This window comes from Dermacentor variabilis, chromosome 3, assembly GCF_050947875.1.
Source record: "Dermacentor variabilis isolate Ectoservices chromosome 3, ASM5094787v1, whole genome shotgun sequence".
Lineage (NCBI taxonomy): Eukaryota > Metazoa > Arthropoda > Arachnida > Ixodida > Ixodidae > Dermacentor > Dermacentor variabilis.
In genome coordinates this window covers 80519876-80542315 of record NC_134570.1, presented here as the reverse complement: position 1 = coordinate 80542315, position 22440 = coordinate 80519876, and the positions used below count along the sequence as shown (strand labels likewise).

The 22440-nt window shown below is 47.2% G+C and overlaps 1 protein-coding gene across 9 annotated transcripts in view; it reads right to left on the bottom strand.

Moving 5' to 3' along the window:
* Nucleotides 1–22440, bottom strand: part of LOC142575937 (uncharacterized) — a 57671-nt gene that overhangs the window by 18552 nt on the left and 16679 nt on the right. For 4 of the 9 annotated variants that reach the window (XM_075685756.1, XM_075685749.1, XM_075685752.1 and 1 more), the window contains 3 exons: nucleotides 19436–19614; nucleotides 18332–18446; nucleotides 17213–17455 (listed from right to left, as the gene is read on the bottom strand). In XM_075685756.1, the coding sequence (XP_075541871.1) occupies nucleotides 17213–17455; nucleotides 18332–18446; nucleotides 19436–19614 (537 nt within the window). Of the gene's footprint in view, nucleotides 1–1917; nucleotides 3697–9255; nucleotides 9387–9476; nucleotides 10052–16877; nucleotides 17156–17212; nucleotides 17456–18331; nucleotides 18447–19435; nucleotides 19615–22440 lie in introns of those variants that run through there. The other 5 variants (XM_075685755.1, XM_075685754.1, XM_075685757.1 and 2 more) reach the window with 5 other exon arrangements.

The following is a 22440-nucleotide window of genomic DNA, read 5'->3' as shown; positions in this document are numbered from 1 at the left end:
ATCTGTCCGGCTATAACGGAAAAATCATATGTATTACAATGCACGACCTCCCCTCTTAGAAAGCAGGCACACTGCAGCCCCCACTTTCTATTAGCGCTTAATTGAATTACAGCGCAATCACCACCGAGGCTGAGTACTGGGACGGACGCGCGTCAACACTCAACATGCAAAGCCCTATCAAACTTATTTTAATTCCGCGTATACAGAATGTTTGTTTAACTAATGCTATTCCCGGCCGATCTCTTTAGCCGTCGCCGTTATTCTTGTAATTCTAGCCAACCATTCTCCCAACCAACTATTCTTCTAGCCAACTTCTAGCCAACTATTTGGTGCTCTATACTATTTCCTTCCTCACATCACTGCAAATGCTTTAAGGTGTATTTTTACAAGCAACTGCATGTTCTGACAGGCAAATTTGCTTGTATGTATCAGTGAATTATCGGCACCCACATCTTGCACGCCACTGTCTTTCGACTGTGTTAGGCATTGATATAACACCGTAGAACTCATGTTTGCATAGCGAGTTATAGGGCAATCTCACGGCACTAGCATTTCCTTATTTAACCCTGTAATGCTCCAGCACAGTTTCACAGCAACAAAAATTGGGACACATTGTTGCGAATTACGTCTGGCCATGGAAACTACCCTTGTAGAAAAAACAAACATGTTTCAGTTATAGCCTAATTACTGAATTAATTATTTAGCGATCAGTTTGCTGAGCTATTCACAGCTGAAACTTTACTCCAGCATATAAATAATGCAACTACGGGCATTGCCTTAAGTTTTACACGCTTCGATCAGCACTTTGAGGCATTAAACTAGGCGCAGCATATATGATACATTGGGCATTACAGGATTAAATCTGCATCCGCATACGAATAAACTTGAACCTGCAGTATTTTGCCTGCGATACTGAAAATGTTGAATGAGGTCAGTGTGCGAATAACACAAGCAGTGCACTGAGCTTTTGAATTTCACCTTAGCACCTCTTAGTTGCCACATTCCACAGTACAGACACATAGGCATGGCACAAGAAAGCAAACAACATGCTGTGGCCTATAGTTACATGTCTGGTCACCTCTAGAGGACAGCGGGTCAACGTCCATTCGAGGTGTCCGAAAGCAGCCTATTCTGTGAAAGGGTTCGCGACTATCAGAGCCTGGTTGTGCTAATTTCTGCAAGAACCCAACATCGCACGACCGTGAGAACTGCGTCAAATGCTGCTTCCGAATTACCACGTCATTGGTGCAACATCAGAGGCAGAGTCCGGTGGTATGGCACGACATAGTGGGCGGGATGCCACGAACAGTTCAGCCATTCCGGTCGACCGACGATTCCATGACCCGTTAATGGGTGACGATCTAGGATGGGGTACTTAAGAAACATCTCCTGTGTGTGCTCTCCCAGAATGACTTAGTGAGCACGCCCAAAACCGTGTAGCTTATGCTACGAGAACGACGCAGCTGTATAGGTTACGATGTTTCATATGCAGTGTGCTCTGCTTCTGCCAGCACGAGTATGCCTTTCTCTGTAAATAATTTTGCCGTATTTCCGCCATGTGGATAAACCACTTGTTCCCTTACTACAACCTCTCGTAACAGTACGGACGACGGAGTGGGCCCGCTAAGCCTCCATGCGACGCCCCGGTAGCGTAGGCAAGTTAGTCCGTTTCCAAACCCGACAATGAGGTAGGCTGGAGCTCGACCTTCTGTGTGACGCCCGGCTCCGGGAACATGACACCCTAATTTTGCAACAGATACATGGCAGGCGAATCAAACATTTATTGGGGGGGGGGGGGGGGCTTTCCTGCAATGTTGAGTTCCGTGGCTATTGGCTTTCCTGAGGAAGCAAGCAAATACACCTGTCCGTTCCGTCAGTCATCATTTATGTGCACACGAAGGAAGGATGCAGCAGACGAAGGAAGAAAACATTTTATTCCACTTCACGCCATTCGTTTATGCAAGTCGCTGAGTACCACGCACTATTCCACGATAATCTGGCATTGGAGTGGAGGGCACAGGGTCCTGCTCCGGCGATACTGCGATTGAGATAGCACTCGCCACTCAAGCAGACGACGCAGACAGACACGCGGTGGGCAAGCACGGGTATTCACCCGATTCTGTTTTTGACTGGCTCGCGGACAAGTGCGCTCACATACGATCTCAATGGCTTCGTGGCTCGCGCTGAGTGCAGCGTCTCCTCCGTGGCCAGATTATTGCAAAACGCCATTAGGGTGTCGGAGGCAGGTCGAGAGTGTCGGGGCCCAACTAATTTATTTTATTTTATTTAATACATACTGCAGACCACAACAGGGTCCAAGCAGGAGAAGCACACCATAGTAACTGTACAACAGGAATAAGAATGCGGGACACAAGACAATACAGATGGCGGAAAAAAAGTTAAAATTACGACCAAGTTGTAAGATGGTTCCAATTAGATATGGTACGTGGGAAAAAAAGAAAATTTATAGCAGTTAGTTTTCGCAAATTATGGCGTTAGTGACTGCGTGTGGTGGTGTCGGGTATGTCAGGTGGATATAGGAGATAAGTATAAGATGGGGTCTATTGCGAGTTTGCGATTCAGTAACAATTGAAGGAAGTGAAGGCGAGATTTACTTCGATCTTCAAGTGTTTCAATATTGTTAGCAGCCATAAGATCGGTAGGAGAATCAGTCGTTTTAAATTTTGAATGAATAAACCTGACAGCCTTTCTTTGAATTCTTTCAAGTTTATTAATGCTTTCTTTAGCAAAAGGGTCCCACACTATAGATGCATATTCTAGTTTCGGCTTGATGTAGGTGTAATATGTTAGGACTTTAATCTTTGGGGGAAGAATGACAGGGCAGAATTAAGGTACGTTGTGTGCAGGGGCAGTGGTATGGGTCAACCAATTCTACAGCAGCCTTTGTCGGCGTAGGCGCTACAGATCCTGCAGCTGTAAAGCACGAAATTCAGTGTTTACCGTACTTCGCATATTTGTAACCCAGTTCCACAATAACGAAAACCGACCGCCTATACATTGAACTCGAATTCAGCGCAAACTTTAGTATCTTATATTGCTACTTCTTTCGTTCCTGCACTGATGCGCTGTTTGTTGCCGCGCCACAGCATCAGGCTGCAGCGTGAAAGGGCATGGTGAGTAAGTGGAAGATTTGGCCTGAAAAATGTTTATAACAAAAATTTAGCTGTCAAACATGTACACGATAATCTACCAAAACGTAAAACTTAACCAAACGGGAGTTTTGAGAGTGATAAAATCATAGTAACGTGTTTTGTAACGACTGCCATTAGTGCCCGGTGTTAGCCGTGAAATATGCAAGCTTTTTGACCTAAACATTCAAGATTTTTATGCTTGGGTGAATCGCACTGCTATCCGTATATGGAAGGATAGAGTGGGCTCATATGAGATCGAGCGCTGTCTTGAGTGTCACTTGAGCTTTCCGCGTGCACACACTGCAAGCGTGCATGACAAACTCAACAAGCCAGCATATGTAACTGCCTATAGTGTAGCAAGCAGAGCTCTGCTATTAGTTTATTTTATTGCTTTAACATGTTTTCTGTGTTTATCTTTTACTGTACTCGGACTCCAAGCGCAGGCTCTTGCACTTGACATCCGCACAAAGTGCGGTCATCTAACTTGACAGGGCAGCGTACGATGAGCGTGTCCGGGTCGACTGCCGTTGGGCGTATGCAGTCCCTGCAGAAAGAAAAAAAAAACAATATCGGTACGAACTATTCATTAACAAAGATGAAAGACAGTGTAACCCTAGAACACATTACTGAGGTTGGCCCGTATCTTGAGATGCATTCCAAGGTTCCTTACAATGCATCTTGCCGTAAACATTTTCATCATCATCGCCGTCGTCATCATCATCATCATCATCATCATCAGCAGCAGCAGCATCCTATCTTATGTTCACTGCAAGACGAATGCCTCTTCCAATTACCCCTGTCCTGCGCCAACCGATTCCAACTAACGCCTGCGAATTTCTTGATTTCATCGCCCCACTTAGACTTCTGCCGTCCTCGACAGCACTTCCCTTCTTTTCCCTAAACATTTTATTGAACCATTAAATGCCACCTTCTGAAATTTTGGCAATACACGAGAAGTGCTAACTCGCCATCCTAGGAGCATTTTACCGCAAGAATTTCAGAAAAGGCTTCACTAATAGCTGAGACAGAAGTAAATGTAATGTTGCTACAAGATGGTGGAATGAGGCGAGGATGAAGCAAAAGCCCCCTAATTGTCTGCAACAGTGCCTGCAAGCGACATTCGTCGCTTGCCTACTTTCTTATTGGAGATCAGCACCCATGTACTTGATCTCCGAATCTCAGATTTTGATCTCAGGACTTGATGGACGGTAGACCATGGTAGAGTTGTTGCAACCTGGCATTTGAGTCTCTAAGAAGGACCACATTATGTGGAAGCAATGTCTTTAGTGTGCACAGAGCAGTATTTGTTGCCACGCTTTCCACAACTGTCAACGAAGCTTACAATCCAGAATGCCCGACCATGCCTATCTCAGACAGGGAATACAGAATGCAGCTGTACAGCAATCTTCGTTTACTTTGACTGAGCCATCTGTGTATACTCGGAGGTGCTTCGGGTAAGTCGTGTTCAAATGTTCCAGAACTAGTGACTTGGCTTCTGCAGCTGGAATGCAGCTCTTTTATTGCAGTCGTGGTGCACTTAGGTTGCCAGTGATGTCCTCGAATGTGCAGGGTGGGTCTATCTTTTCCCTCTGTCTCGAGCAATATAATCCTGAGACTCGAAGCGTGTTCAGTGCTGCATAAAAATATGAGTATGGCCTGTTACCTACGCATCTTAAGAGGGCTTTGCCGGGCGAAGACTCGCTCAAACGCAGTAGCCGGGTCGCGAGTCTAGGAAGCCTGAAGTCGCAGAGGGCGTGGCTCAGCTTCGTAGAGCATTTTTTCTGCGATCCTAGCTGAGGGACTCCCATGCACAGCCGAAGAACTTTTCTGTGTATGGCTTCTAAGCGCTCGTATTAGCTATCTGAGGGTTACATCACAGGTAGCTGACATAGGATCCGATTTGTAGCCAACACTATATGTAGCCGTAGCATCGACGTCGGGTGGTTGACCCAGCGTATGCCAGCGACTCGCTTGAGCACGTGAAGCCTCAGCGACGATGACGCCACAACGTGTTTAACAGCGTGGCGCGAGAGTAGCTTGTGGTTCAAGGTAATGCCCAGAAATACAAAGACGTTGGTGACTTGTCGAATCTGGTACCCGTCCAAATTATGCTTTAAACGCGTACAGTTCTTTAATTCCAGGAAATAGTATGAATGATGCTTTATCTGTAGATATAGATAAGCCAAGTATTTTCAAGTGGCCATGAATGTCATTTACTGCTCCCTGGGCTATTCGCGCGAGGCGAGGATGCTGGTAGCCGGAGACCCACATGTAGATATCATCGGCGTATATATACATCTTCATGGGTTTTCGATGGTTTAGTATTCTTAGGCGACGTTAAATAATAAGGGAGACAAAATACTCCCCTGTGGTAAGCCACGAAATATACCAATTTTATCACTCAAAGTGTCACCAAGACGAACTCGGATGCGGTGATCATTGAGAAACGCATGTGTGAAGCGCAAAAAGAAGACCCGTGACGCATATAGCGTGTAACTAGCTGGTGATGACTGTTTAAGACACGTAGTCGTAAGCCTTGGAGAAATCCATAAAAACAGCAAATGTCGACAGGCGGTCGCATTGTAATGTTCTATGTGACTCAGCAAGTCCAGCAGATTGTCTTGAAGCCTTACACGCTGCCGAAACCCAGTCATGCGCGACGGTTGTTTCCGACCCTGCTCGGCGTAGCAAGCGAGTCTCGTACACGCCATCTCCTCCATTAGCTTCGTTGCACATGCGGGCAGCGATACCGGTCTGCACGAGTCCAGAGCAGTCGGATCTTTTCCAGGCTTCAGAACTGGTACCACCCACGCTACCTTCCATAAATGCGGGATGAATGGGGCTAGTGCGTTAGCGATCGCCCATTCGCATTTCCAATAGCAGATTGCACAGAAGCAGGGCACAGGTATCGGTCTCGTGCGTCGCGCCGCCGAAAGCGCCATCTGGTTCCTCTAGAGCGAATTACTCGACCCTTCTGATGCTGTCGCGAGTTTGTGAACACGAATGAAAGTTTCAATCGTTTCGAGATGCGAATAATGAGCAAAGAGGTCCAAAATCATTTGTGCGTTTCCCATCTTTAAGCGTTTTTTAGTAGTGCTGAAGCTAGTTGGTACATACCTAGAGCGCGTAGAACAAGGCATGTGTGTTTATGTCCTTGCTTCTCTTGCACCATTTTATCTATTACAATTAACTGTTTTGACGCTTTCGTGCGTTATTGTACGTCAATGAGTGTTTCAATTGCTTCAAAATTGGAGCCGCAAGGAGCGAAAAAGAGAGCATATTCTGCATGACGCTACGCCAATAAAAGCCAGCGAACGTGGCGAGCCGCCTTTGTGTTACCATAAGCTAAGGCTTCACGCTTCCGTATCAAGAGCCATACTCAAGAAGGCCGCAGAGATAAAGCCTAAACTCTGCTGCCGAGGTCAGGTTAAGCGGAGGGAAAGTCTACACCATTCACTTCACGTGAATTCATGTGAATTCGGCCTGAAGCTGGCAGGCTTGGTTCCACCATGTCGGGCGACAACGTATTTCCCGTTCCAGTATGAAACAGAAGACTGCGGCAGACTTAGCCCATTAAGCGTTTCTGCAGCAAAAAAAAAAAAAAAAGACTACCACTCAATGGCTTGGCCCACCGGTCTTAGCGAAACGATGTATTACAGCTGCAACTTTTGCGCAAGTCATTCAAGCGGGTCAAATGAATCGCGCACGAATAGATCGTGAGTGCTTCGGCTTCGACCTATTGGTCAAGTTACAAATGTTCGCACGACGCTTGTGAGGGCCTCATACGAGAGGCAGACATCTCAAGCTAGTCTGTGTGACCTTGAGGCAGTAATTAACATTGAATTTCGTCCGCATCTGCAACGTCTCCGTACTACATCCTCTCTTCTAAGTCCTGCACATTCTTCTCCTTTTCCCCGCTCCATTGTGGGGTACTTTATTTCATGCGCCCTCATTAAACCTAACATTTCTCCGTACTCCGAACGGACATGTAAACTCCGGTATATCACACACGATACAATTTAATGATATATACGACACAATCGAACGACATGATTCTTTCTTTAAAACGGTATACGGATATCAAGAGCGATGAGAATCAGTTTAGGTAATGTTTCGTTCGTGCCTGAGAAGAACACTGTTCTTTTTGGCGACCATTTGCAAGTACAAAGTACACAGCCAACGCGTACACATTTCACCCCGAGACGCCTTATGGTGTTTTAAGCTGGTTGATCTAGAGCAGTCGCAGAAATAATGTAGCGAGCGCTTGGATTTCCTGAATCCGCAATGTGAGCGGAGAGCAAACATGCTCCTCGGGATCATAACGGCAGTTGCTGCACACACGTCAAGAAAAATAATAAACAGTTCCGAAAATGGTGTCAAACTTCCATTGTGCACGTTTCCATGACAACCTTGTCTACGTTCCACAGGGGGCACAATCTTGCCTGGTGATTTAACGTGAAGATAAACGGTGTGTGATTGTTCTATCTCCGCCCAAAACGACGCCTCCGCCGAGGAACAAGTAGCAGAAACTATCTGGCGTGGAGCGAGTTAATCCGAAATGACCCGTGGAAAGTGTGAATCCGCTAGATATATATCATAAAAAACGCATTCCCAGTTCGGAACAAACACTCCTGCCCCAGATTGTCCTCTGGAAAACACCATTAGTCAACGTCAACGTGCGGTAGTCCAACATGCGGATGCCAATCACGACGACGATAGAATGACGGAGGCATGAGGACGAAGTAATGAATATGATATGACGTCAACGTGATGAGAACGACAGAACGACCACGGCAACCTGATCACGATGCAGTGACTACGGTGGAATGAAGACGATAGCGTGAGCATGACATCGTGACGACGACTAGTCGACAGAATGATGTCGCTTGCTTGACGACGGCGGCATAATTACGATGGCGAGGCGATGAGACAATCATTGCCTGATGACGGCGTAACACCGACAGAGTGACGAGGATGGAGGAATTAAGACGGAATGAAGCCGACAATGAAGTGACGACAATGAAACAAGGACGAAGGTATCGCGACAACGCAACGAAAACAACGGCATAATGTCGAATGCATGACGGTTGGAACAACGACTATGGACTGATGACGCAGTAATGACGACCCAAGAATAACGATGCCAGAATAACGACACTATGGCAATGAAGACCTGAAATGAAATATATGAAATGACAACCATGACAGAACGATGAACGCATGACAACGACAGACCGGCGATGTCACAGTAATGCCAACGCAACGATGACAACGGTATGGCAATGAAGGAATGGCGACAAGGAATGAATCGATGAGAATGAATGCGACGAAATAACGACGAAGTAATGACGACGATTGCGTAACGACAAAGGCGTGTTTTCTTTGGAGCTCACATCTGCGCTTACGTAGGCCACATGCCACCCCTGCCCGTCTCGCTTTGTACCATATCCGGTAGTATTTGCAATATACCCTGGACTAGCCAACGGTGCAAGGCGAAACGGTGCAAAGCGAAAATGCGAACATTTCATTTTCCTGAATCGAAATTGCATACCACGAAGAAGTGCCAAAAACTCGTTTTTTTCACCACGATTACCGATTCGTCCAAACCTGAAAGACACCTAACAATTATATGTCAAAAGGCATGCACACTTCGCACGGGATACACGCGAAAGCACATAAAATGAACTCGCCCCTTCTTTATGACGATTCACACCAGAGCGTAGACTGGTGGAGCTGCATTCAAGCGTTAATGCAAAGTTCTTTCGCGATCTTAGTTAATCGTGCAGCATAATCTTAAAACGATGTTCCCGGCACCCAGCTTCTCCATGCTTTTATATTACAATGTGTATATATTTTATTCACATTAATAGCCCTTAGAAATAGAAACAGGATGCACTTAAAAAAAAAAGACAAGTTGTGGCTGGTTTAACTGACGTGCGCTCTCATTTTATCTGCCTTCATCACCCCTCAATTGCGAAATGTTCTTGTTTTCGTAACCTTCAGATAGGATTGCGAAGGAAGCCTCTGGTTCATCGGATCTAGCACTTTACCTGTTTCGCGTGGCTAAATCAGGCAAAAAAAAAGCAATAAGAGCGTGTCTCACCTGCAGATCAAGCGTCCGCAGAGCTCAGTGCTTATTATTTGCTCGGGTGGCGTATCGGCCAAACAGACGCCACATTCAACCACCGCATCCTCTTGAACTGACTCGGAACTTGAAGACACTGTGCTGATAGTCTGGAACGAAACAACAAAAATGATTAGTACCGTGCTCATCCGCATGCGTATATAATATAAATATTTGCTTGTTAATTATACGTCATGGGACTACGTACTTTTTTTTTCTCAGTCTTCAGCATCTTGCGTGCCGACGATTGGTGAACGGTCGATATGGGACACTGCTTTCGAAGCATACAGTTAACATAGCCTCGCTCTTCCCGTGGGCCTTTTATAGCTGCTTCCCTGACTACTATTCGCACTTGGCCCCAAACGTACCGAAGCTCGAAGCGGGCGATCTCTACTTCGAGCACCACTGCGCCGTAGCGCTCTGCTCAATGCAGCCGTGGTCATCCCTTCCTATGTCTAAAGCGTTGAACACCCTCTCCATTGGTCATCATCATTATTACTGCCAAGTTTAGTAGTAGCGGTAATATTAACAATACTTCCCCAGTACCCTGAACAATGACTGAATCTAGACTATTAAGAGGCAAACGAAAAGCCACAAAAGATTGTGCAGGCTAATGCATCCTACCATGAATATCGACGTTAATGCGATCAGCATTGAAGCAATGCAGCGACACACCAAATTGCGACCGCCGAAATGCGTCAGTACGAGAAAGAGAGAGAGCGAGATAGCAGGAAGGAAAGGCAAGGAGGTTAACCAGACAGTCCAATTTGTCACCCTACACGTGGGAAGGGAGATAGGGGAGTGAAAGAAAGAAACAGAGAAGACATGAGTCTGTATCGCACTTGCACATGCACACTTCGCACGGGATACACGCGAAGGGTTCTACTGATTGCAAGACGCAGGTGCAGCATGTCTACAGTCGGGCACTCAAATCTGTTGCCTCGTGTACTGAAGAAGCGCTCGAATGAATTTCTGGGCTGATGAACTGTGAGGCCTGCTACCAAGACTTTGCTTCTGTAAATGACCTATCTTCTCGTCTATTCAAGGCACACCGGAGAGGGACGCTGACTGTCGAGGCAAGAACAGTGGCACAGAAAATAATTGATGGTCTCTTGAAGCTTGCACTTAGCGCACATCGGTGAGTCCACCATTCCAATATAAGATATTTGGGGGAGTTGCTGAATGCTACCCCTACCCACAGCCGGCGTAGCAGTGTTGCGTCGCGTCGTGAAACGTTTGCTGGCTATCCCAGTTTCAGTAATGGGTCGAAGCTGTATAATCGGCTGTACTGCGGTGTATGCCGGTAACAACGTGATGGTGCGCGCTAGATTGCGAAGCTTTCTTGCAGCGTCTACTCTCGGTAAAGGTATAAGGAATGTCGGCACTCCAGCCTGGGCACGCCGGGAAGCGTCATCGGCGAGGTGATTACCGGCGATGGTACAATGTCCCGGTATGGTATGGTAAAACTTTAATAAAGTCCTGCAGATGGTGAGTCTTCACGAAGCGGGCCGCTCCCACGTGTGAACCGGAAGGCCGAGCCTCTCGGCCGCATCGTGGGCCTGCTGGACAGCCCAGAGTTGGTCAGCCAGAAGAGGACTGCGGAGAACCGCCTCCCATCTGGCCGAGCTGTTAGCGATGATAGAGCGTGACCGAGCACACCGCCAGAGCATATGGTCTAACTTGGCTATATCTCCACAATCGTGGCAGGTAGCGTTGGTGTAAGTATCCGGATAGATTTTATTTGAGAGACGGATTCGGATAGGTATTCGTTTGTAGTAGACGGGGCGTTATTGCTTGAGCTCTATTGAGGCGCGGATGAGGACCAAAGTAGGTTCTACGGCTGAGATAGTAGTATTTAGTAATCTCATTGTAGGTGGAGGGCGTGTCCCTGTTCTCTGGGGAGTCGGCTTCCGATTGGTCGAGGGAAGCGCGATGGGCAAGTTCACGCGCAGCCCAGTGAGCCGACTCGTTGAGGGTGGGAGGAGCAGCCTTTATCTGACCCTGATGTGCCGGAAACTAATAAATGAAGTGGTACGTGATTGCCTTGCCCCCAATAAGTGTGAGGGCCTGTTTGGAAACGGTGCCTTTTTCAAATGCTCTGACTGCAGATCTTGAATCACTATAGATGACATCCCGTGAGCTATCCAGCAGGACTAGTTGTTCAGCTATTTCAGAGTCTCTCGCCCGAACCGAGGCAGCATTGGTGATTCCTTGCCGACCATCAACAGTGACGATGGTGAACGCCCGACGTCCCTTACAAGAAGCGGCATCCACAAAGCTGACCTGTCCCTGATCACTGTATTTGCCTAAGGAGGTTGGCCGCCCTTGCCCTCCTTCTACCGCGATTATGATCGGGGTGCATGTTCCTAGGTATTGGCGCGACCGTAATATTCCCACGAATCGACGGAGGAACGTCAGAGAACTCCTCCGCTACTCTATCGGGGTGATATCCGAGTTCCTGCAAGATGGATCTCCCTGCCTTCGTTGTTGTGAGGCGAGTTAGCTGTGCGCGCTCCTGGGCCTCTGCAATCTCTTCAAGAGTGTTATGAATGCCAAGCTGCATTAAGCGCTCTGTACAAGTGTACACGGGTAACCCGAGAACCCGTTTGGTAATATTCCTAAGCTGTGCATTCAATTTATCCCGCTCTGCCCGTTTCCATCGATGCATGGCTGCCACGTATCTAAAGTGGCATGGAACGAACGCATGCCTTAGTCGAATGAGGTTATCCTCCTTGAGTCCATGATGCCGATTTGATGTCCCGGTAGCCACTCAGATATATATCATGTACTCATTCAGAAGCGCAATTCTAAATTTTTGTTAAAGGGGTGGAGACATCAAAATTTTCGTTCATGCGTTTGTTGATTCAAACGTTGCGTCATGCTCCAGGGAGCACGATACACACAGCGGGATTCATATATATCCGATAAATAATTTAATAATAGCATTATTATACCGAGCGATTTCGGTTTCGGTTTCTGAGCTCCAGGGGATGCTATGACGTCACAGAGGAGGAAACGCAACATGGCTTGGTCACGTGGGCCACAAAAAATTGTGACGTAAAACTATGCTGCGTCGTCTGCTCGCGCATACGCGTGCTCTACCAGCAGATGTCAACAACTGGCGATTCGAAGTGCATGTCGCGATTATTATAATTATTGCGAAGAGCGACCACAACGGTAAGAAAATATTGCGGCTTGTGAGAGTCGGTGATTCATTCCGAAGCGCCGTAAGCTTTAGCTTTGAAGTGAAACGGAAAAGGCCTAGCGACGATATCGGCTGCGCCGAACGATCAGAAGCGGTGAAGCTGCCGTCGGTGCCAGAGTGACCACTCCTTGGTCGCTGATTGGCCGCTTCGCCGTACGGCTGCCGCGCAAATGGGTCCCGGGCCCGTCCTCTCTACGGGAAGGAAATCTCGCCGTTCGCGTGCAAAACCGCCGTCGCAAGGGGGCCCGCGAACGGCAAACGGCATGCGGCGAGTTTCCGTGCCGGTAACGTGGACGTGCCCTCACATTGAGAAAGGCCAAGCGAACGAGAGACCGCTCCGAGCTGCCGAACTATGCGACTATACCGTGCGGCGTTCGTGTTGTCCACTTCTCTCCTCTTGTGTCCGTGCCTGCACGCCTTACCCCTTCTTTGCATTAAGAAAGGATTTCTATATGCCTGTAGCTCGGCCATAGTGGAGGCTATGCTCGGTCGCTCGGCTCAGCAGGCTCCGTAATCGCCATTTCATCGCTACTCATCATACGTCACGTTTTTGTGCTAGTGTGCTATGACGTCAATATTTTCGTTCCTCCTCTGTGACGTAGTAACTGCCGCGCTAGCGATGGGTCTCGACTACGAGAAGGAGTTTTTAATCACTTTTTGGAGCTGAATTAAAATTATTTTAAAATGTTTGCAGCGTCCAATACCTCGTTCTGGGTGTCCTTGCATACGGAAGCAGCCTACAACATGCTTCTTAGCCTCAAAATTTGGTGTCCCAACCCCTTTAATGTGGGACACCAGCTGGTTGTAATTACCACGTCGTCAACCTCGCAAGCTTTGGAGGGCTGCTTTCGAATCACCAAGTATTGCCCATTTGCTAGGCGGTTCTTTTAAAATATATTCCGCAGAAACGCAGAGAGTGGTCAGTGCGGAATCTGTAGATGTTGTGACGTGTGCTTTAAACTTCGTGACGACCGATTGAGATGGCACAACAGTGCCCGCCGAACTTTCCGAGACCGAACTGTGCGCGTAAATGTGGATTCGATTAGCGTATGAACAATGCAAAAGTTCCAATGTTATCTGCTTGAAAGCCGCGGTGGTCAGGCTAGCCTTCTTCGCAATTCGTGGAACAGCAAGGTACACAGGAGGCTTTTTCAAGCACCACATAGGGGATGGCGTTGTTGTTGCGGGTGATTATCTCAATGGCAAAGAGTGCTGGTTAGCCACAGTTGGTCTGGAAAACGTTGCCTTGGGTCTATTCTCAGTCAAACGAGCGAAATGGTCAGGGACTCTGGATATATGGCAAACATGCGCCCGGACTGCATCGACAGCTATACAAGTCGTTATTGGGTGTCTCTCGTGGTGGCAATTGTTGCAACGATTGGAGCGCATCGAGGTACCCCCAGACATGTTCCAAGGGTTTGGCCTTGAATGCCTGTAGGGCACGGATGTTAGTTTCGTTAGAATTGGACAGCACTGGTGTGCTATACTGCTAGAATCGTAGGAGGAGCGTCCTGTATAGTTGAAGCACAGATGCCACTCATGTGCACCACGTTTTACCGGCAAGAAACCTTAGTATATGGGCGATAGAGGAAAGCCTTTTCTTTAAGTATGAGATGTGGAGGCTCTATGAAGGGTCTCTGTCGATAACGCCTAGAGGAATCGGCGAGATTTTGCCTATGAAATTTTTTGTTGGTCAATAGAATTGGGGCACCAGGTCATGGGCTTGTGGGTAAAAGCGACTAAGGCGCACATCTCAGTCCAAATGCTGAGGTCTTGAACATGCAGGTACGGCGATGTCAGTCACTGCTTCTTGGAGCCGTGCACGCACTTGACGACGTGTAACTGCCAAAGCCCATATGCATATGGCGTTAGCTTATACAGAAAGGTTGACTGTATGTGGTAGAGCGTCGGCAAGTCCAAGGATTACAAGGTTGAACAAAGTGGGGCTAAGAGCCCTACCCTGCGGGACGCCACGGCATTGATCAGCAGTTAGACCATCTGCAATTTACCCAAAGAAGGATCTTTTGAATAAATAGCTCCGAATCTATTGAAACATTCGTCCACCAATTCCATTATTTCCTAGGGCATCAAGGAAGGTTCATGCGTTACATTAAAATAGGCGCCTTTTACATCGAGGTAAAGTGAAATTGACATAAGTTTGAGGTGGTGCTGTTGCACAGACGTCACGACGTCGATGGCATTGTGAACAGAGGAGCGACTTCTTCTAAACCCAGTCATGGCCTCGGGGCATATGTTGTGGCGCTCAAGCTACCACTCGAGGCACGTGAAAACCATTTTTTCCATAACCTTCTCAGCACAGCTGGACAGCGCAATAGGTCGGTAAGATGATAGGTCAAGTGGCGGCTTAGGTGAAGTGGCGGCTTTCCCGGTTTCAGGAGGGGCATCAAGCGGCCGGACTTCCATCATTCAGGAACACATGTACGAGGAGTGTATGCTGCCAGGATCCTCCCTCTGGACACACAGGACCACCTAGCAGCGCCGTGATGAGGTCTACGCGTGGCCCGTGTATTACTATATATTCGGACAAGATTGACTAAATATATGCAGGGTGTTTCCCCTAACTTGAACCAAGGATATAAATACAAAAGTGGTGAACCGCAAAGGAATGAAACCAACGACAAATGGCTTGCCGTCATGTGATTGCCATGAAAAACGCGTTCTGACGATTCTTGTATCCCAGATCGCTCTTTGCTTTCTATCTCGATGCAGGTAAAGTGCGGTAATTTCTCAGGCTGATGGCATGACGATGGCATCCGAATGTTTGTAGTGTTCGATGTCGTTGGATTCGAAACTTTATCATAACTGCCAATTTAAGCAAATTTTTTCGTAAGCTACGTATCGAGATCCGCTCTACGATTTTGCTAATGTTACGTAATGTTTAACGAAAAATAAATACAATTCGCGGGAAAGTTTCGCGGGTCACGAAGGTGACATGTACAAATGTACAACACAAGCGTGTGTATAACCTCCGAGAATGCAATACCAACTAGTTTATCTATCCATCCTATTGCAAAGTTTTAAGGTGCTGGAAGACGGGCCAGTGCAAAATTGAAAAAAGAATGCACTGAAAAATGAAATTGTGATGCTCATTGCACCGCCTTCTTGTGGCAGTGCGAAACAAATGATACCGGACCGAAGGCTAATTAATTTGTTCGAGCAAGTTTATTCAAACTAATACCTGAAGTAGGTGCTATCTACACGAGTAAAGTAGCTGAAAAAGTCGCTGTGATCGAAAAACAATATGTTGCGTCTCAGTCCTAGCTTGCTGTGCCAAGTTTGTTGCTGCGTCTGTTCTAAAAGCTAATCCTCGTTAACAAAATGCATATTTATGCCACAGAAGGTGTGTGCTCAGACCAAAGAATTTAAAAATGTGTGCTATCAGAGATGCTTGTTTCACGTGCTTCCAGCCCTCGCGCTCCATCTTGGTGAATGTGGCTGCACCTTGCCGAGTGTGGCTCCATCTTGCCGAGTGTGGCTCCATCTTGCCGAGTGTGGCTCCATCTTGCCGAGTGTGGCTCCATCTTGCCGAGTGTGGCTACGTCGGCACTGCCCCTTCCCGAAAGGGATGTAGCCTCCTTGGTTATCTTTGTGTTCTGCGGCCCCTGAGATTCAGAGGAAGCTTTAGCTCGGGCCCAACTCCAACGCGGCCTATTCAAATACATGTAAAAATGCAAAAACGCATTATATCATTCAAAGCTGACGAATTCGATATGTCAGTTTATATCTTACGTGAATTTTTTACGTTGTGTTCAAGGGTTCTGCAAAAGCTGTATTTCCATATTACTGAACTTCTTAAGATTCATGTGTAACATATCAATATTGTCCACTTTAGATGTACCATCCATGAAATTCACAGAATTGGGATATTGTTTTTCATTGCTGAGCTACGGAGTTGTAAACTTGATGGTCTTGTTTTCTGAAAATTTGCGATTTTTGCCAACCTTTAGTAAAAAATTGACGATCTAAATCAGAAATTGGAAACCAACAGTCACCCGATTTTAAGCTTTTCTTTTAAATGTGACAAACCTCGTCAAATTTGATGCAGTGGTTGCCGAGAAAAACGAATTCTCCTTTTACATGTATTTAGATATATTTACCCGAGCTAAAGCTTCATCTTAACTCTTCGGTTTGACGACAGCAGTGCGCACGCAGGAATCATGAGCTTTCGTCCACCCGCTGAAGCGGCTGCGTGCGGCCACCGACAGGGCTTACGGTGCACCGACGATTATTCCTCCGATTAATCGTCCTTGTCGGTGCTTTTCGCGCTGTCACCGGTTTCGCCGAAAATCCGCAGATCCCGGTGTTAGGCAACGTGTTCTGCGACTCGATGATCTGATCGTGAGGCGCGACAATAAACACTCGGGGTAGTACTGAGCACCTTTCGTGAGCTTTAATGGCGACACAAAAAATAGAAGTACCAGCTTTCTTGTGCCCTCCGTTGATCCGCTCCGCGTAGTAGGCTGCCACTGTTTCGACGGCCTCTTTTTTTCCTTCTACGTACTACCAGGAGATTATATAACTCCTTTGCCGGCACTAGCATTCGACGCACATATATGCTTCGTATATATATCCGCAAACGCATCCGCCGAGATACCAAACGACCCAGCAGCAGACAGCAGCCAGCAGCAACAGCAGCAACAGCCACACCAAACCCTGGAGAGTGTAGGCAAATAAAGCTTCACGGTACGCTGCAATAATATATGCACGCACCTCACTCGCCTCTTCATCCAGTGCAGCACCATCGTTGACCACGGAGCGAATGAACTGCTCACAAGTCCGGCCCGGGTGGATCGCGCTGCAGGCCACACAGTACTCGTTCCGGCACGATGGGCAGCTGAGCCTTTGCGTACCCGGCCTGACCGAGAACTTTCCTGGGCAGCCCTCGACCGGACACCGTAGAATGGCCAAGGGCAGCAGCTCTTTGTGGAGCGCGTACTCCCTTTCAGTCATCGCCTGCAGCGCGTAGGCACAATATATCTGCTATGAATGAGAAGAACAAAGATAATCCGAGAGGCTGGATCTTCTTTTTCTTTTTTCAATCGACCTTTCGGTGACACAGAAAATTAAGCTAGATAAAGCATAGGGGGCGTTAATTATGTTGTTTAATTGAAAGGTTGAACTAAATGTCATGCAGATCCAACGCACATCTTGGAATCTATGTGAAGCGAAGCTTGCTCGAAGGGGTTAGTCAAATGCTTTAAATTTGCCCATTTCATTCCGGCATCTTTGGCATAAATGAAACTGGCGGGCGCATGCGCACCCGTGCTACTCAATGTCACGCATGCAGCGGTCATCTCAAAGAGCTACAGTGGGCGTCGGCACGATAGAAATATAAGCGCGATTGTGGCCTAATGGCTGAAGCATGGGACTGCTGTGCTGGAGAAACAACAGGGGTCGTTAGATCCCACCATTGGACACGTAACTCAATTGTTTCATGCATGAGCTATTCTGCAAGACAGCAGCAGCACCCAGCAGCCACCATCAGGAAAGTCAGGGAGAGTTCGGAAAGAAAGCTTCGCTTTGTCAAGTTAGAGGAAAATGAAAGCGAACGAAAAGCTAAGTCGCCGCACGCGGGGACCCAACCCACATCTTCAGCATTACGCGTGAAGCACTTTTCACTTTAGACTTTCCTTTCCCTTTACCTTAATGCCCTTTACCTCCTTAACATTACAGACCAGACCACACTGCAGTGTTTAATGCACTGTGTATCGCGTTCATGAAAAGGGAGGCTGTGAAGGACGATGTTATCACTGCAACGAATGCGTTGATACCAACGTAGAAGCTCCCAAGCAGGTCAGTCTTTTTTTCAGCCGTAATTTCTATACTTACAGATCTCAACGCTGACTCTTGGACGTAAGAGTCGCAGGAAACGCCTCCCTCTGTGGCGACGGGGCAACGCACAACGTATGTGAGCGAGCCAACTCCGGTCCTGTGAATGCACTCTCTGCAAGGACGACGGATTAAATAAATCAACGGTTGCAAGTCTTCATTGAACACTCGTTAATGTGGCGTGCAATGTTAACTTATCCTGCTCGCCTACCAATACAATGTCGAGTGGCATAATGCTTCGCAACTGCATTTCCAATTTTGCGGCGTGTTTTATTCTTTTTCTCTCGTTAGTAGCTACATGAAACGCGCGTTTATCGATCAGCCTAAAACATCATCCGAATGCAGTGCAGTTCACAGCTGTCAAGGAAAACAGCTAGAATGGTGTTGAAAGAGCGCCATCGCTTAGAGGCTCGTGCCACTCTAAACGTGACGTTATGCTAGAGACTGCTCCATTCGGGAGTTGCGCTCGTCGCGTACGTGCTACGTTTTCCAGTTTGCTTATTTTCCTGGGGATTACGTTTACTCCCACTTGAGTCAAATCGGGAAGAGGACATTCATTCTATTTGCGGAGTTCTCGTATCCCTCCCAGTGGAGTTAAATAAGGCAAAAATGCTCTAAATCTGATCAAACTGTCCGATAATGAGCAGCATACGGGCTAGCGGAGGACTTCAGGTCAATTTGTTATCACCCCGAGTTCCTTTATCGCGCACTGAAACCAAAGTACACGAAGGTTTTCGCATCCCGCGCCAATCTGAGCGTGGCGACTTCGCGCTCAGCAGCACTTTGATGAGGCACCACGGCGAGTCACAAGCGGTTCATCGCGCAAAAGGAGTGGCCGGCACAGCGTTTTCTTGCCGAGCTAACGGTCTGCGCAGATTGACCAGTGACGGCGCAATGACTGTCCAGGTTGTTCAAACGGTGGCCGCGATTGTATTACGCGCTACCTGAAACTGCAAGGGTGCATTCAGCATCGCACGGGGACGCGTGCGACTGTCCCGGTTACGCCGAGAGAACAGCCGCGTGCTCTGGCGATATATCGTGCAAGCATACAGAGAAGTAATCACCGCTCGTAAACAAATCATGGTCCACGTCTTATCGCCTTACCTGCAGAGGAAATGGCCGCACGGAGCGACTTCGACAAGGTCCTCGTAAGGCGATTCAGCTAAGCACGCGCTGCACTCGAGCATCAGGACTTCGACTTGCGCCACCGCCGCCCGAGCCGTCTCGGGCCATGTGTCGCGGCCGGGTTGAGGCTGCTTCGGCACCGTTCCGCTCCGACGAGACTACGGACAAAAAAAAAAACACAGGCGAAAAAGAATGCATAACGTTCGCTTCCACTATGCCACTCCAGCTTCCAGTTCGCAATGTTGCGCATAACTTAGAAATTAGTGCTCCTGAGAGAAAACATTCATTGTTATTATTGTGACATTATTACAAAATCTAGAGGGTGGGAAATGCCGACTTCTTGCATGTGGAGTCATCTCCAGATGCAAGAAGTAGAAGCTCCAATTTAGTCGCTGAAAGGTAGAACCAATTTAGTCGCTGAAAGGTAGGCTGGCTTTTGGATGTGTTTCTCCAGCCTCGAACACAATTGCAGCTTTTTCTAAATTGGTTCACCCTGCGCTGTACACATGGACGGTAAGGTATACCAACACGCCCAAACGTGGGAACAAACGGCGCACACAGAAAGAAATGTTGAGTTCAAGGTCCGCTGCAGTGAGAAATAAAACTGTTAAGAGCGCTTGAAGCTGTAGACACTTTTGACAACTTGCCTGTCTGCTGGTTGGTCTTTATAATTTACAATACTTAACTGCGCTTTATCTAACCATGACCTCGTCTGTCAGAATTAGGCCCGTTTCTGCGTTCAGCATAATTCACTGACTCGCACATTTATTGACTTTCAGCAGCGCACGGCAACCTCAGTTCATCATCTTTGTAATTAACGTCCGCATACTCTAGTTTGCACTATAGTGTCTGAATGTGAGCTACTCGGTACGGCAACGTCTTTAAAATGAAGAGCATAAAAGAGAGGTGTGGTCACCGCTTGCTTGTTCGGGAATTCGCGCTGTTCATTTAGGAGATCACTTGAGTTTGCTGCGAACGAAACCCGTGGGTCGGAATTTCCAGCACCAATTATTCCTCTGCACCATACACTCCAATCTAAATACAGGAGACTTCCTCACTTCCGCAACGCTGCGATTTCTGATCACATTCTACTATTTAACCTTCCTGCCGCAGGTCTTCTTTACTACGTGTCTATTTCGCCTGTAACCTGCGGCTTGTTACCTTTTCTAGGCACCCCGTTTGCATGAGGCCACTTCCTGCTGCTAATTTCAGCTAGAATGCGAGGCTCAAGATTCCTTTCTCATCTGTATTGAACAAAATTTCCGCAATTTTGAAGCTCCCTGTAATCGTCGCTGAGATCTCTATGTCATGTTAACATTGCGCCTGTGTATGCTTAAATCATTGGATGCATTTCTGCAGGCGCAGAGGGCCAAAATAAAGCAAACTATAGTGCACTGTAGTCCTTCAAGCTCCGCCAACACATCCTAAAGAAGCTGAAAAAAAGTGTCAAAGCATGTCGCGCCAGTTAGGGGTGCCGGTGTATAGACAACATGGGTCAGAAGCTTCGGTGGTGTTTAACATATGCGATTCGCAGGCTTCATGAATCAGGCTTTTCCATAATGAGCCGAGATAATGTGAAACCGTACTATTTGTAAAATGCATGATTAGCCTTTCTCTTCTAGCAACCAACCTCATACCACAGAATTATCGCATACGCAATTCGTAATGCATGCATCACCAGTCTAAACTGATTTCATGTATTTTATAAATTTAGTATCCCTTTAAGCAACGCTCAGAGCAAGGACTACGTTTACTTTAGTAAAGCATTCCCTTTTTTTTCAAAAACTGACTTCCCTTTATTTGGGGGGGGGGGGGGGGAGGAATGGAAGGGGACCATTAACGGTGTTATCGAAAGTACAACGTTTCTCGAATTTAATAATTACGGGGTTTTACGTGCCAAAACCACTTTTTGATTATGAGGCACATCGTAGTGGAGGACTCCGAAAATTTCGACCACCTGGGGTTCTTTAACGTGCACCTAAATCTAAGTACACGGGTGTTTTCGCATTTCGCCCCCATCTAAATGCGCCCGCCGTGTCTGGGATTCGATCCCGCGATTTCGTGCTCAGCAGCCCAACACCATAGCTACTGAGCAACCACGGCGGGTTTTCGAATTTTGCGCCTGATCCCTAGTGCCGGTACTTTAGTACGAAGTCACATATTTCGAAGTACCCGTTATTTGTTTAGAAGAAGTCCTCACAACTCTTTAGATTGAGTGACGTTGGAACACAATGTAACCCTTATTTATCGATAATTTCGGTCCCGAGCAAGCGCTGTCCAAATCTCGTGGCGTTATGAGCAGCTAGAGCGAGAAATTCGATACTCACTACAATCGTTCGCGTAAAATCTCTGGTACTGCGGTAAGTGGGTTAGTTTAGAGTCAGTCTTTGGTTCCGGAGGCCGTAACATCTAACTTGTTCAGGGAAGAAATGCACTGTTGCGGCAACCTTGTTAAATATATACTGAAATACAGAAAGAATAGATCTATGGGGCATCTGTGATTTCACCTAACCTTTGTTTTCTCCTTGATATGGTTTACCTTTGCACAGTTTCCGTGCAAAATACGTGGTTGTTCCAGGTGTGTATGTAATGAATTGACAATTGTACGTTCGTCTTGTTTTGCAGGTCGCCGAAAACCTTTACAAATATTTATGCCGGGAAACGTCTTCAAAGAAAGGCCCGAGGAGGGTCGCTTGTTGAAACCGATGTAACGAAAACATATATGGTTATGGCTTATGTATTTGCAACCATACTTTGGTATCGTTGCGAAGAGGAAACAAGCCGTTGCTCGACCATGCATGTGTCGCGTGCACAGATGGCGCCGTTGTCGCACATGCATGACTCATTCGGAGCCGAATTTAACTTGGCGCACGTGGCGTATAGAAAGCTGTAGCTCGGTACAACGCGTTTTTCCATACGAGCAGGAATAGTCGCGTTTGAGAGGGCTCACTAGGCCATCATAGGTGTATGATTTATCAAGCTCG